The sequence below is a fragment of the Gracilinanus agilis genome, chromosome 3, assembly GCF_016433145.1.
Source record: "Gracilinanus agilis isolate LMUSP501 chromosome 3, AgileGrace, whole genome shotgun sequence".
NCBI classification, from domain to species: Eukaryota; Metazoa; Chordata; class Mammalia; order Didelphimorphia; family Didelphidae; genus Gracilinanus; species Gracilinanus agilis.
Window position 1 is genome coordinate 90225423 of NC_058132.1, and position 14729 is coordinate 90240151.

Below are 14729 nucleotides of genomic sequence, written 5' to 3' on the forward strand. Positions count from 1 at the left end.
TGGGTTTGTACCCCAAAGAGATCATAGATAAACAGACGTGTACGAAAATATTCATAGCTGCGCTTTTTGTGGTGGCAACAAATTGGAAAAGGAGGGTATGTCCTTCAATTGGGGAATGGCTGAACAAACTGTGGTATATGTGGGTGATGGAATACTATTGTGCTAAAAGGAATAATAAACTGGAGGAATTCCAGGCGAACTGGAGAGACCTCCGGGAACTGATGCAGAGCGAAAGGAGCAGAGCCAGAAGAACTCTATACACAGAGACTGATATACTGTGGTAAAATTGAATGTAATGGACCTCTGTACCAGCAGCAATATAATGACCCAGGACAATTCTGAGGGATTTATGGTAAAGACGCTACCCACATTCAGAGGAAGGACTGCAGGAGAGGAAACATATAAGAAAAACAACTGCTTGAACGCATGGGTCGGGGTGGACATGACTGAGGGTGTAGACTCGAAACTACCACACCAATGCAACTACCAACAATTTGGAAATTTGTCTTGTTCAAGGACACATGACAAAACTAGTGGAAACGCGCATCGGCCAAGGGTGGGGGAGGTGCGGGGGCGGGGGGTTGAAGGGGAAAGGTGGAGCATGAATCATGTAACCATGTTAAAAATGAATATTAATAAATGTTAAAAAAAAAGAAAGAAGCAAAGGAAGTGAATGAATATTTAGAAAAGTTGAAGTTAATAGATATATGGAGAAAACTGAAGAGGAATAAAAAGGAATATACCTTTTCAGCTGTATATGGTACATATGCAAAAATTTACCTTGTACTAGGGCATAAAAATGTAACTTTTTCAGATCAAAATGCAATAAAAATTTAATCACTAAGGGTTCATGGAAAGTCATATTAAAAATGAATTGGAAACTAATTTAAAATGGGTGGGTCAAAGAGCAAATAATAGAAACAATCACTGTTCATTAAAGAGAATGACAATGAGGAAACAACATGTCAAAACCAAAGGGATATATATCCAAAGCAGTAAGCAGTACTCAGGTGCCAATTTATATCCCTGAATGTTTATATCAATAAAATAGAGAAAAGGCAGATCAATGAATTGGACTTGCACTTGGAAAAATAGAAAAAGAACTAATTAAAGGTCTCAAATTAAAGGCTAAATTAGAAATCCTAAAACTCAAAAGAGATATTAATAAAATTGAAAGTAAAGGAAGTTTTGAACTGTGAAAAGCCTGCTTTTTGCCAGGCTGAACTCTTGAAAGGTGGGAACAGTGTGACCTACACAAATGAAAAACAGCCAGATAGCCTGTGAAGTTGCAGAGGCTGTTCTTTGATGCTATCTGCTGATCTTTATTTTTATACCTTTTTTCTTATGATCTCACACAGAGTTCAGCATGATTTTCCCATACATTTTTTTCTTAAAGATAATGAATTAAGTCACACAGTAACTCTTACTATATTGTAATATCATATGGTTGACATTTTCTAATTATCCTACTAAAATTAAACAAAGAAGCAAGTCTGTCAAGAATTATTCATTATAGAATGGCTTAGTTGGAACTTATTATTTTCAGTCATCCTTAAGGCACAGAACATCATATCCTAGCCAAACATAATAGTTAACTATATTTTTAACTAATTAAATCAAGTATGATCTTACTTTATCCTATTCAGACATACAATTAATCAAGAAGATTGTTACGCTAGCAGATTATACAAGTACATAAAAAAAGATACAATAATATCAACTTGGTCCAAATATTATTTCAATTACAGTTTTTCATTTTTCACCATTTTTCAAAGGTAAGTTTACTGTTCTTTATGCTATAGGGTTAATAAGAATGGAGTTATGGAACGGTGACTTTGTGCTAATTTATCATTCCCCTGTTTTCCTTGTAACATTCTGCTTCCTTGTTCAGTGGGAGTTTGGGAGCAAATTCAGGCCAAGTACATTTTTGCTGGGGATTTTAGAAGCTTTAATATTAACTCATTTTTTGCTGGTTTGTTGTAGGAATTATTTCAGGGGATGTTTCTGTATTATAACATATAAATGCGGGGTTTACTTAGGGGTTTTTGAGGGGTCTGTGCATGGCTTTACCATTAGTCTGTATTGTTTTTCTGTGTTTCCCTGGGGCTGAGTAAGGCTACTAATTACAATAATTCTAGTAAAAGGGAATGTTAGAGAGAAAAGAGTCACATAGGGGAAACTGAGTGGAATTACCATCCTTCTGTCATCTGCTATTCAGGGTCCATAACTTGTACAGGCTGTGCCAATTGTCACGAGTTTTCATGCTTCCCGTGCTGAACTAATAAATAAGATTAGAAGTTGGTTCTATTTAAAAAAGCACAAATAAAATAGAACATTGTGCAATTTAATTTAAGAAAAGAAAGAAGAGAATAAAATAACCAGTATCAAAAATGAAAGGGGTGAATTCACCACCAATAAAGAGGAAATTAAAGCAATCATTAGGAGCTATTTTATCCAATTATATGACAATTAATCTGACAAATTTGCTTAACTGAATGAGTATTTACAAAAATTGCCTAAGATAACAAAAAAAGAAAATTACCTAGAATAACAAAAGAGAAAATAGAATACTTAAATGATACCATCTCAGAAAAAGAAAGTTAATAAGCCATCAATGAACTCCCTAAAAAAAAAACCCAGGGCCAAATAGATTCACAAGTGAATTCTATCAGACACTTAAAAAAACAATTACTCCCAATATCATAGAAATTTTTTGGCAAAATAAACAAAGAAGGAGTCCTACCAAATTCTTTTCATGACACAACTATGGTGCTGATACCCAAGCCAGGAAGACCAGAAACAGAAAAGGACAATTATAGACCAATTTCTTTAATGAGCATCAATGCAAAAGTTTTAAATAAAATATTAGCAAAGAGACTACAGCAACATATCACAAGGATTATTCACAGTGACCAGGAAGGATTAATTCCAGGAATGCAAGTCTGAATATTAGGAAAACTATCATCATAACTGACCATATCAATAATCAAACTGACAGAAACCATGATTATCTCAATGGATGCAAAAGAGCCTTCAACAAAGTCCAATACCCATTCCTGTTAAAAACACTAAAAATCATAGGAATAAAAAGATCTTTCCTTAAAATCATAAGTATATCTATCTAAAAATCAGCAAATATCATCTTCAACAGGGAAAAGTTAGAAGTTTTCCCAAGAAAATTGGGAGTGAAGTAAGGATCACCATTATCTAGCTTTAGCAATAAGAGAAGGAAAAAGGAATTGAAGGAGTTATAGTAGGCAATGAGGAAACTAAAGTATCACTCTTTATAGAATATATGATGATATACTTAGAGAATCCTAGGGAATCAACTAAAGCACTGATTGAAATGATTAATAACTCTAGTAAAGTTGCAGTCTACAAAATAAAACCATATTATAAAATCAGGATTACTATATATTTCCAGCAAAACTCAATATCAAGAGTTATAAAGAGAAATTCCATTAAAATCACTCCAGACCAGTGATGGGCAAACTACAGGCCAGATTTGGGGTGGGGGGACCTGAAATGTTCTATCTGACTGCCAGAGATTATTCTTAATCTGACGAATACAATGAATAGGATACAATACAATGAAACTTCAAAAGAGTTGCCTTAGAAACAGACTGACAGATGATAATTTCCTTTCCTTTGGCCCCCTCTTTAAAAAGTTTGCCCATCACTGCTCTAGACAATATAAAATACTTGGGAATCTATTCACCAGGACAAACACAGGAATTATATGAGCCCAATCATGAAATAATTTTCACACTAATAAAGTTAGATCTAAATAACTGGAAAAAAAACATTAATTGTTCATAGGTAGGCTGAGCTAATATAATAATATTGGCAAACTTACCTAAAATAATTTACTTATTTAATGTCATACCAATAAAAATATTAAAGAACTGTTTTAAGAAAAAGAAAAATAATTTTAAAAATATGTATCCGAAAGAACAACAAAAAAGGAGTATCAAGGGAACTAATGGAAAAAAACTGAAAGATGGTAGACTAGCAGTACCAGATCTTAAACAGTACAATAAAGTAGTAATCATCAAAAACAATCTCATACTGGCTAAGACAGTGATGGGCAAACTATTCCCTGAGGGCCAGATCCAAGCTGAAGTTTGCCCATCACTCGGCTAAGAAATAGAACAATGGAATAGACGAGGGGTAAATGACCTCAGCAATCTAGTGTTTAATAAATGCAAATGTAAGATTTAAATTAATATCTAATTACTCCTAGTATTAAATTTTATAAAGTTTATAAATAATCACTTAAAGTAGAAAGAAAATAAACTAAAAGAAATAGAAATTCAAACCAAATTATCTATCAAAAAGTAAACCCGCTTGTGTAGATTCTCCTGGCTGACATAAAGCCTGCTTTCCCAGTCACAATCAGGGGGAAAGAGAGCAAGAGGGTGGAGCTACACAAAATGTATATCCTCCCTATGTTAACACATAGGGAACATGAGAGGGAACATGAAAAGCAGGGATTTAGAGTTCTGGGGAGCAAATCCTAATTACACAATCCCCCCTGTGATTCAGTTGGAAAGCGGGCATGTAGAAATCTCCCCAGATTTACATGCCTAGTTTCCCCAACGAATCAGTACACATAAACAACTTATATCTCTAAAGATTTTAACTAGAGGTACATACATAAACAACTTATATCTCTAAAGATTTTAACTAGAGGTACATACACTATTGCAGTTTCTAAGGGGAAATTATAATAATTTGGGGATAAGAGGGAAAGGAAAGAGAAAGAAAACAAAACCAATGATTTCTAGGCGTATTGACAAAAAATAATTAGGGGGCAGTCTCCTTTGACATAAGAGTTTACATTCAAAATAAATGCATTCAATCCCCCATAATTCAATTTCACTACATCCCAAAGTTCATTCTGGATCTTTCAGTGCTGTGTGTGATTTCTGCAGGCTTTTTTATTGTGCCTTCTCCAAACAATTCACTTTCTTGATTCAAGGAGGTAGCAAGTTTCTTATCCTAAAATTACTCTCAAACAAGAAAATTTTTTACAAATCTAGAATTTTATGATAATTATACACAAGAATTCCAGCTTTTGAGGATAAGAACCCACTATTTGACAAAAACTGTTAGGAAAATTGGAAAACAATATGGCAAAAATTAGGATTAGTTCAATAACTCACACTCTACATACCAAGATAAGGTCAAAATGGGTATATGATTTAAATATAAAGAATGATATTATAAGTAAATTAGGGGAACATAGAATACTTTACCTGGAAGATCTATGGAGAAAGGAAGAATTTATGACAGAACAAGAGATAGAGAACACTACAAGATGTAAAATGAATATTTTTTATTATATTAAGTTTCAAAGGTTTTCTACAAAGGAAACCAAGATTAGAAGGGAAATAATAAAATGGGAACAAATTTTAATAACAAAATTGTTTGGTAAAGGTTTTATTTCTCAAATATGTAAAGAACAAAGTCAAACTTATAATATGTCATTCCCCAATTAACAGATGGCCAAAAATATGAATAGGCAGTTTTCAGATGAAGAAACCAAATAATCAATAATCATGAGAAAAAACATTCTAAATCCCTTTTGATTAGAGAAATGCAAATTAAAACAACTATAAGGTACCACTTCACACCTTTCAGTTTGGCCAGTGTGGCAGTAAAGGAAAATGATAAATGTTGGGGAAGATGTGGCAAAATTGGAACTCTAATGCATTGCTGATGGAGTTGGGAACTGATCCAACTATTCTACTGGGCAATTTGCAACTGTGCTCAAAGGGCTATAAAAACAATGCATACCCTTTGATCCAGTAATAATACTACTAGGTCTGTATCCCAAAGAGTTACCTGCTTATACAAAAATATTTATAGCTCCTCTTTTTGTGGTAGCAAAGAATGGGAAATCAAAGATATTTCTCAATTGGGGAATGGCTAAACAAATTGTGATATATGATGTTGATAGAAAACTATTGTGCTATAAGGAATGAGGAACAGGATAATTTCAGAAAAAATTGGAAAGACCTAAATGAACTGATGCAGAGTAAAATTAGCAGTACCAGGAAAACACTGTATACAGTAACAGCAATATTGTAGAATGATTAAATGTGATAGACTTAGCTACTATTAGCAAATCAATGATCCAAAACAATTCTAAGGGACTTTTGAAAAATAATGCTATCTACCTTCAGAGAAAGAACTGTTGGCATAGGATTGAAAATGAAAGCATAAGATTTTTCACTTTTTCTTTGGAAATGTGCTTTGGAGTTTTGGTTTTGTAAGATTATTCACTTACAAAAATGAACACTATGGAAATATGTTTTGTATGATAATACATGTATAACCCAGATTGAATTGTTTGCCAGCTCTGGGAGGGGGGAAGAAAGAAGGAAGGGAGTCAATTTGGATCATATATCTTTGGAAAACTTATGTGGAAATTTATCACATGTAATTGATAAAAGAAAAAATAAAATTAAAAATGAATTTAAAAAATAATTAAAGCTGTCCTAAAATAGAATGAGTTGCCTAATGATAGAATGGATTCCCCATCAGTGAAAGGCAGGTGGAGATTGGATCTCATGGTTGTTGTAGGGGTAATTCTTGCTGAAATGTAGATTTGATGAGTTAGCCCCAAAGTTACAATCCAACTGTGAAATGCGGTGATATGAAAACATTCTATTCACACTTAAAAGTTTCATTTCTGAGGCAATTTCCTGAAATATTTAAAGACCCATGCCTTCTGTCCTCCACATGAATAGCTATATAGAAAAGAAAAAGGAAAAAAGTCACGCAATAAGTCACCAGAGAATATCCTTCCAGGGACAGAGAGACTTAAAATGTGACAAATTCACAGAGTTCTCCCATAGGAACAGATCTCTCCATTTGCTACTTCATTAGGCTTAAAAATCCTGGTTCCATATAAATAATCTTCCAACAAATAGCCAGTACTACTCCTCCAAGTTATTTTCCTACTTGGATTGGCCAATTCTTAATCTTTTTTCTAGAGTCTTCCAAAATAAGGAGCTATATTCAGATGCAGCCCTGCAAATTTAATTGTTTGTCCTATAATATTTCAGATGAACTCTTATCACACCAAAAGAAATTTAAATTAGATACAAGAAAACATTTCTTGGCAGTAAAGGTTGAGATACTAGCCTCTTACATGTTCAGTCACTTCTAAATTATTCATAGGTTCCTTTACTTTCCAAAAAATCTATAGGTAAGTAATCAGTCCTCTTATCTGCTAATATCCTATAATTTTAAGATTCTTTCATGTATCGAGCTTTTATTATTAATGTATATTGATGAATGTGTTGCTGATTAATACATAAATGAGATAAAATATTTATCTTAAGAAAATCTGTCAAGTTTTGACTGATTCTTAAACCATTTCCCTATATCTCATCTTCATACCCTTATCATTAACAGATAAAACCCTTTTCCTGGTCCTTATTCCCTTGTCTCTGCATGGGTTTTGTAAATACAGAAACTTCCTTGTGGTGATTTAGAAGTGGTGAGAGCTACATCATGCAGTGGATAATGTGATGGGGATACAATTAGCACTTAACTTTTCAGGGTTGTTGTGAAGATCAAATGAGATAATATTGAGAAAGCACCTAGAATAATGACCGGTAAATAGTATTATATAAAACCTATTGTTATTATTATTATTATTATTATTATTATTATTATTATTATTATTATTATTATTGTGGCAGGAAAAGACTAGTAAAGAGGATAAACTATTAAAGAAAATTCTACTCTCAGTCTGGTCTTGCCTGAGATCCATTTTCTAACTCAAGTATAAACCTCATTTCTGGAGTTCTATCACATCTTTTTTTTATTTTTAGTTTGGTCATGCTGGACAATATTTGTAATTGATCAGGAAATGATTATTATGCTCTCAAGAAACTCTTATTTGTCTTGGTCCCAGGAGAGAGAAATAAAAAATTCTTGAGGTCATAAGTCAAGAGGGGTTGATTTCTAAATCAGAGTTAATTTCAATCAGAGGCCGAAATCTAAAGATATCAATTTCTTTACCCTGGTCACAAATGTAGTATGAGTCAGAAGTAGAATCTGGACCCAGATCACCTGACCTCTTTTTACTCTACCATGCTTCCTCTGAAGTTATGAGATAATATTTACAAGAGTTTAATTCAGTTTCTGATATATCGTAGACACTTAATAATTACTTATTCCTTCCACTTCCAATTTTTATTGGTAGAAGAAATTTTTTACATAATATTCCACATACTGTTGAAATCTCAATATAAAAAATAATATGTAAAATCTTCACTAAAATTTTGATTGACATCTAATTACCTTTTTCCTCACAACCACTCTATGACAGCAATAATCTAAGGAAGAGTTTCCTAACAATTAGAACTGCTAAAAATGGAATGGGATATCCTCTCCTTTGCTTTGGAGTGAACACTGCACTGCTATCAATAGTCTCAGTATCATAGAATCAAAAGAATGGAAAAGTCCTTGGATGCATCATCAAATTCAATATTCTATAAAGCATCTCTTGCCATATAAATTGTCTGAAACTAAAGCAGCAGTTCTCAAAGAATGGTCAGGGAACCCTAGCAATTGCTGAGATCCTTTCAGGGAGGGTCAATGATATCAAATATATTTTTATAATAATAAACATTTTAAGTTCTAATGAGGTAAATATTGATAGAAATAACACAAAAAGCAAAGCTCTTAAGGGTGTCCTCAATAATTTTTAAGACTACAAATCAGACTCTAAAGCTATTTGTTTTAATTAATTAATTCTAGATTATATTTCTAATTAAAAACTATTATAATTAAATAGGCCCACTTTTTTTTAACAACTCCCTCAGAATGTGTAAACTCAAATAAATATTATCCTTTGGAATTGCCCCTTTGGAATGACTGGCATAGTGAAAAAAAATTTCTTTTGAGGTCACAGAAAATACAAAATTTCAATCATGCCTCCTTCACTTATTAGTTGTGAGGTCACAGTCAAGTCATTTAGCATCCTGAGCCTAAGTTTCTTCTTCTGTAAAATGGAGTCAAGAAATCCACAGTACTTATCCAATAAGATTACTTTGAGGATCAAATGGCATAAGACATGTGAAGGACTTTACAAATGTTAGAAAACCATATAAATATGAATTATTATTGTTATTTTGTGGCAATGGAACATAAGGTATCTGAGGCTAACTTTGGAGTTATGAATCTCTGCATCTGACACTCCACGACTGTGTGGACACAGGAAAACTTCTTAGACTCTTTGTAATTCCAGATATTTCTCTAAAACTATACTTATTGAGAAGATGCCAATATTAATAGGTGAAGTAAATTTGAACCATCAGTTCCTTCCACCCATCAATTAAATTGAAAGTTCAGATACAAACATTTTTATCAATGTCATTACCATCAGTTTTATTTACTTAATCTTTTGTTCATCCACTTATTTATCTGTTTGTTTATTTCAGTGATGATACCATTATTCAACCCATTTTGGAACCTGCTCTCCAATTCTGAAGCAAATTTACTTATATGTCATGAAAGGTGACAAAATTCTAATATGTGACCTTGTGAAATGGTCAAAATCCTGCTGAATAAGGTGAGTGGTGAGTATGGAGAACATCTTTTAATAGTCAATAAGAAGATCTGACAACAAAGTAACATTTTATTTTGTGTCTCATATTTAAAGTAAGAAGGTTATCATTAGTTATCTTATTTGCTAGAGTAATGGTGGTTTCATTGGATTATTAAATAGAATGCCTAAAAAGAGGACATTCACTTGGTTGCTGTTTTGAGACGTTTCAAACAAAATCTTTTGTATTCATTCGTAGTATTATATACTTCATACATTGAATAACATACTTCAAACATTGAATAGTCTCTTGGGACATGTTAAATATTAGAAATATTAATAAAAATAATAATACATGTACATATACAATACTAAATGTGTTTATATAAACATGTTATAAATATGTATATACATATATCAACATAAACCTATAGACCTTACTAATATAAGAAGAGAAAAATGGATAAAGAGTCCAAAAGGTAGAGAAAGAAAGAGAGAAAATGAAAGAAAGGGAAGGAGAGAAGTAGAAAGAAGGACAAGGAGAAGAGTCAAAATTTATTACAGCTTTTAGAACCAACCTTTTAACCTTTCAGCAAATCATGTCTGTTGTTATTTGTAAAATCTCATCATGCTACATGGACACTCACATGGTTGTTTTAAATAACTATGAAATATCATCTAAATTCAGGAATTATGATTTTTATTATTTTGCTTACTGAGCTGAATGTATTTAACTTTTCGGATCTTTCTCATAATTAGTATAAATTAAAAGAATGGATATCTTTGATACTTCTGAGGAATATGATAGTAAGGGTATATAATTTTCTTCCTTTGGAGGATGGAGAAATTAAAATCTATGGAGCTGATTCTCCTTCCATTGAATAAATCTTTGATATTTAGCAAAGCCATTTCTGCCTCTTCTTTGTCACTTTTATTCAAGATAATATAAGAAAATATTAATTAATCAACAATTATTTCTAAAATGCCTACAATGTTTCAGACACTGTGCTAGGCACTGGGGACATAAGTAAAATGAATGAAATCATCCCTACTTGTTTATGTTCTATTAGCGAGACATGAATTAAGTACACACACATATAAAAAATGTATATTTGTAAATATAGACAGTGTAAATATAAATCTCATAAATATGAATATATACTAGTTAAATTCAAAGTAGTATGAGAAGAGAGCATTATCAGTTGTGAAAATCAGGAAGGGCTTCTTATGAAGGAAGGTGCCAGAGAAACATCTCACAAGGAGATATTCTTTAAGGTAGAGCTAAGGAGAGATTTGTTCCAAGTTTGGAAGATGGCCAATGCAAAGGCATGGAGATGGGAGGTGAAATACTGTGTGTAAAGAACAAAGAGGAGATCCAGAGTGATGGTGATAATGATGACACCTGGAATTCATACAGCTTCTACCAGCACATCACCCATAATCTTGTGTGTTGCTTCTTTTAGTTTTTCAGATGAGTCAAAATTCATAAAGGTGAGATACTTTATCCAAAAATAGAGAGCTGTCAAGAGGCAAAAAATGCAACCAACCTGACTCCTCCAGAAAAACCATATTTCTCCATAGTCGGGAATTAAGTTTCCTACCTCAACAAATGGTACCTTAACCAACCTTTGTAGGAAATTCACCCAATATTTAGGACCAAGGAATACCATTCCAGGGGGCAAGGTGGACTGAAACTCTCCAGGATATATTCTTGGATCATGTTTCTTCCAAAGAGGAGGGGTATACCACAGCAAGCTAGATAAAAGAAGCAAATTTCTCATCCTCTTTGTGTGCCACTGGATCACAATTCCTGGGAAATAAATCAATCCCTGCTCTTGTCTAAAGCACAATTAGTGAAAATTAATACTACAGCATATGGCAGGGGAAAAGAAATAAAATTCATATGAATAATAATACCTGATAGGAAGCAATTTTTTATTTCTTCCTTTGTGCCAGGCACTTCTCTAAGTTCTAACTTCTCAGACAAATGAATAAATGAGTTAAATGTCTTGCCCAGGGTCACACATCTAGTAGATGTCTGAATCCATATTTCAACTAAGAACTTCCTGACTCAAATCCCACTGATCTATCTACTGTACCACCACACTGCCTTTAAGAATAGTACTTTTTAAAAATTATCAAGAAACAGCTAGATGCAAGGTACTATATAAGATAGAGGAGGTGCTACTAGGAAGAGTAAGAAATAGCCCAGGGAATTAACTGAGGGAATTTATACTCCACTTATTTTGTTGTTCAGTCATTCAGTCATGTCTGAACCCTTGTGACTCTTCATGAGGATTTCTTGGCAAAGATACTGGAATGGTTTTCCATTTCCTCCTCCAGGATGACCTTTGGTCAGAACCCCTCATTAGGACCTGTCCATCTTGAGTAACACTGCATGGTAGAGCTGACAGTTTAAACGAGCTATACAATCCCCTCTGTCACAACAAGGCAGTGATTCAGGAAGAGTATAATCTAGTTAACATAAATATTTCATTTCAGGATATTAACTTCTCCTAAAGAAAACATTCATCTTCACCCCATCATGTCAACTTTCCATAACAGCACCTCACTATCATCACTGACCTTCATTTTGACGGGTGTTCCTGGACTAGAAGCTTCCCATACCTGGATATCTATCCCTTTTTTCTGTCTTTATGTAACAGCCCTCTCTGGAAATGGCATGATCCTGTTTGTCATCATCACTGAACCAAGTCTCCATGAGCCCATGTACTATTTCCTCTCCATGCTGTCCACCACTGACCTGGGATTGTGCATTTCTACACTTGTGACTGTGCTGAGAATATTCTGGTTCAATGCCAGAGAGATCAGCTTTAATGCTTGCATGGCTCAGATGTTCTTCATTCATCTATTCACTATTTTAGAGTCTTCAGTACTCTTGGCAATGGCCTTTGATCGTTTTGTGGCCATATCTAACCCTCTGAGATATGCTACCATCCTCACAAATGGCAGAATCACCCAAATTGTAGTGGCAATTGTCAGTATTGCAATAGTAATCCTGATACCCCTTATTCTGCTTCTTAGACGCCTGTCTTTCTGCCGTAGTCATGTGCTCCGCCATTCCTATTGCTTCCACCCTGATGTTATGAAACTGTCATGTTCAGACACCAAGATAAATAGTGCATTTGGGTTGACTGCTACCATCTTAGTTGCTGGAGTGGGCTCAACATTAATCCTAATTTCCTATGTTCTGATCATCCGTTCCATCCTCAGCATTGCATCCCCAGAGGAACGCAAGAAAGCCTTCAGCACTTGTATCTCCCACATCACTGCTGTTGCTATCTTCTACATTCCATTGGTTAGCCTGTCCTTTGTCCACAGATTTGGGAAAAAAGCTCCTCCCTACCTGCCTACACTCATTTCCAATATTTACCTACTCATTCCCCCAGTAATGAACCCTATCATTTATAGTGTGAAGACCAAAGAAATACGTAAAGCATTGCTCAAAAATTTTTGTCCCAAAAGACTCTGAATCTAACAGTTGCTATCTCCAAACCACACAGACACAGGAAAAATTCATCCATTGAGAGTTTTATTTTTTCATAGTTTAATTTTTTAATTGAAGAGAATCTTGAGGATTATGTAGTCAAACCAAACTCAATTCAGGAATCTAGAACATCCATTTCAGATGATCATCTGCTCTAACTTTGAGCTTTGCCAGCCACAGGGAGCAATAAAATCTCCTAGGTAATCTCTTTATATTTTAGATAGCTCCATTACAAATATGATTCTCTGTAGTTTCTCCCAATTGGAACTATTCCTAACTTCTATAGTAACATAATGGATAGATTTGTGTTGAGTCTTAATTTAATATAAAAATAACTCTAACTTTTTCTGACCTTTAATTCTCTCTTGTTTGAAATGAAAAGACTTCTAATATTCTTAAAAGAGAGGTGATGATCCCATAAATCTCTGAAAAATTCAGATGCTAATAGAATTATCTCAATTTTTATTTTAGACATTTCAGCTCATTTATGAATCTATAATTCTCTTGAAATTCCCATCTATTTTTGGATTCCACAGAACTTTTGGCCAAGAGTTTTGATTGCTATCCCTAACCACCATACTAGATATACTAGATATACACATACTAACCACCATAATAGATAGTTATTTGTCCAAATCTTAAGTGCCAACATTTTCCCTCTGATTAAGTTGCTTTCTACATACACTTTGAAAGTCTGTTACTCTAGAGCAATGATGGGCAAACTTTTTAAAGAGGGGGCCAAAGGAAAGGAAATGCTCATCTGTCAGTTTGTTTCTAAGGCAACTCTTTCAAGGTTTCATCGTGTTGTATCCTACTCATTGTATTCATCAGATTAGAAATAATGTAGTGCTGCTGGATAGAACATTTCGGGGGGCTCATATCTGCCCCTTGAGTCATAGTTTGCCCATCACTGCTCTAGAGTATTTGATTTCATTGTATTTCCCCCCCATCCAAATGACTTTAATTTTTAATATATAAAGATCCTAGTCTTAGAAACTTAGAGAAGGAAGGAACTTTAGAAGCCATTTATTCCAACTTGCCTTCTAATTCAAGATTCCCTACTTCTTATATGCTTGATCACAATCCACACCCATCAAGTCAAAGCCTATTTGACCATTTTGCTATCCTAATATATAGTTTTTCGTTTTCAACTGACTTCTTCATTGTCTAAATACATAATTAGATCTTGATTCATAGAGAAAAAAAGTCATTTAATTCCATCATGCCCTATTGCCCTATAATTGTCATTCTGCATATCTTTTTTTCACAATCAAATTTTATTGATTCTGCTTCCACAAAATTTCTTTATTCTGTATCCTTTTCTCCATTCAAATTATAACCACTATAATCCAGCACTTTTTCCTAGACTTCCAATCTACTAGACCATAAGTATCAATCGTGCCTGGTCAGCAACACTTATGAGTAGAGCTCAAATAAGATTAAAATATACTTGAGAAATAGTTAACAAAACTAAATTATAATAGGATATATTGTGGGGGGGTTTCTAAGACAATATGTTACCCAGAAGGATTATTATGTACAATTTTATTTCTATTTTGGTTAGGCACTGCTGTCCTAGGCTATTGCAATTGCCTTCTAATTGGCATGCTTTTCTCAAGTTTCTCTTCTATATAATTCATCCTACCCAAATCTGCC

General features: G+C 33.6%; 1 protein-coding gene across 1 annotated transcript; it reads left to right on the forward strand.

Moving 5' to 3' along the window:
• Positions 1–12110: 12110 nt before the first annotated feature.
• LOC123241178 (olfactory receptor 51F1-like) lies at positions 12111–13367 on the forward strand. The gene is made up of 2 exons (XM_044668882.1): positions 12111–13041; positions 13294–13367. Exons 1-2 carry the CDS (start codon positions 12111–12113, stop codon positions 13365–13367), a joined length of 1005 nt encoding a protein of 334 aa, XP_044524817.1.
• The last annotated feature ends 1362 nt before the right edge of the window (positions 13368–14729 follow it).

Coding starts and splice junctions, on each gene's coding strand:
- LOC123241178 (XM_044668882.1), top strand. CDS start 12,111: ATGTCAACTTTCCATAACAGCACCTCACTATCATCACTGACCTTCATT. Junction 13,042..13,293: donor AGCATTGCTCAAAAATTTTT/GTCCCAAAAGAC, acceptor TTTATATTTTAG/ATAGCTCCATTACAAATATG.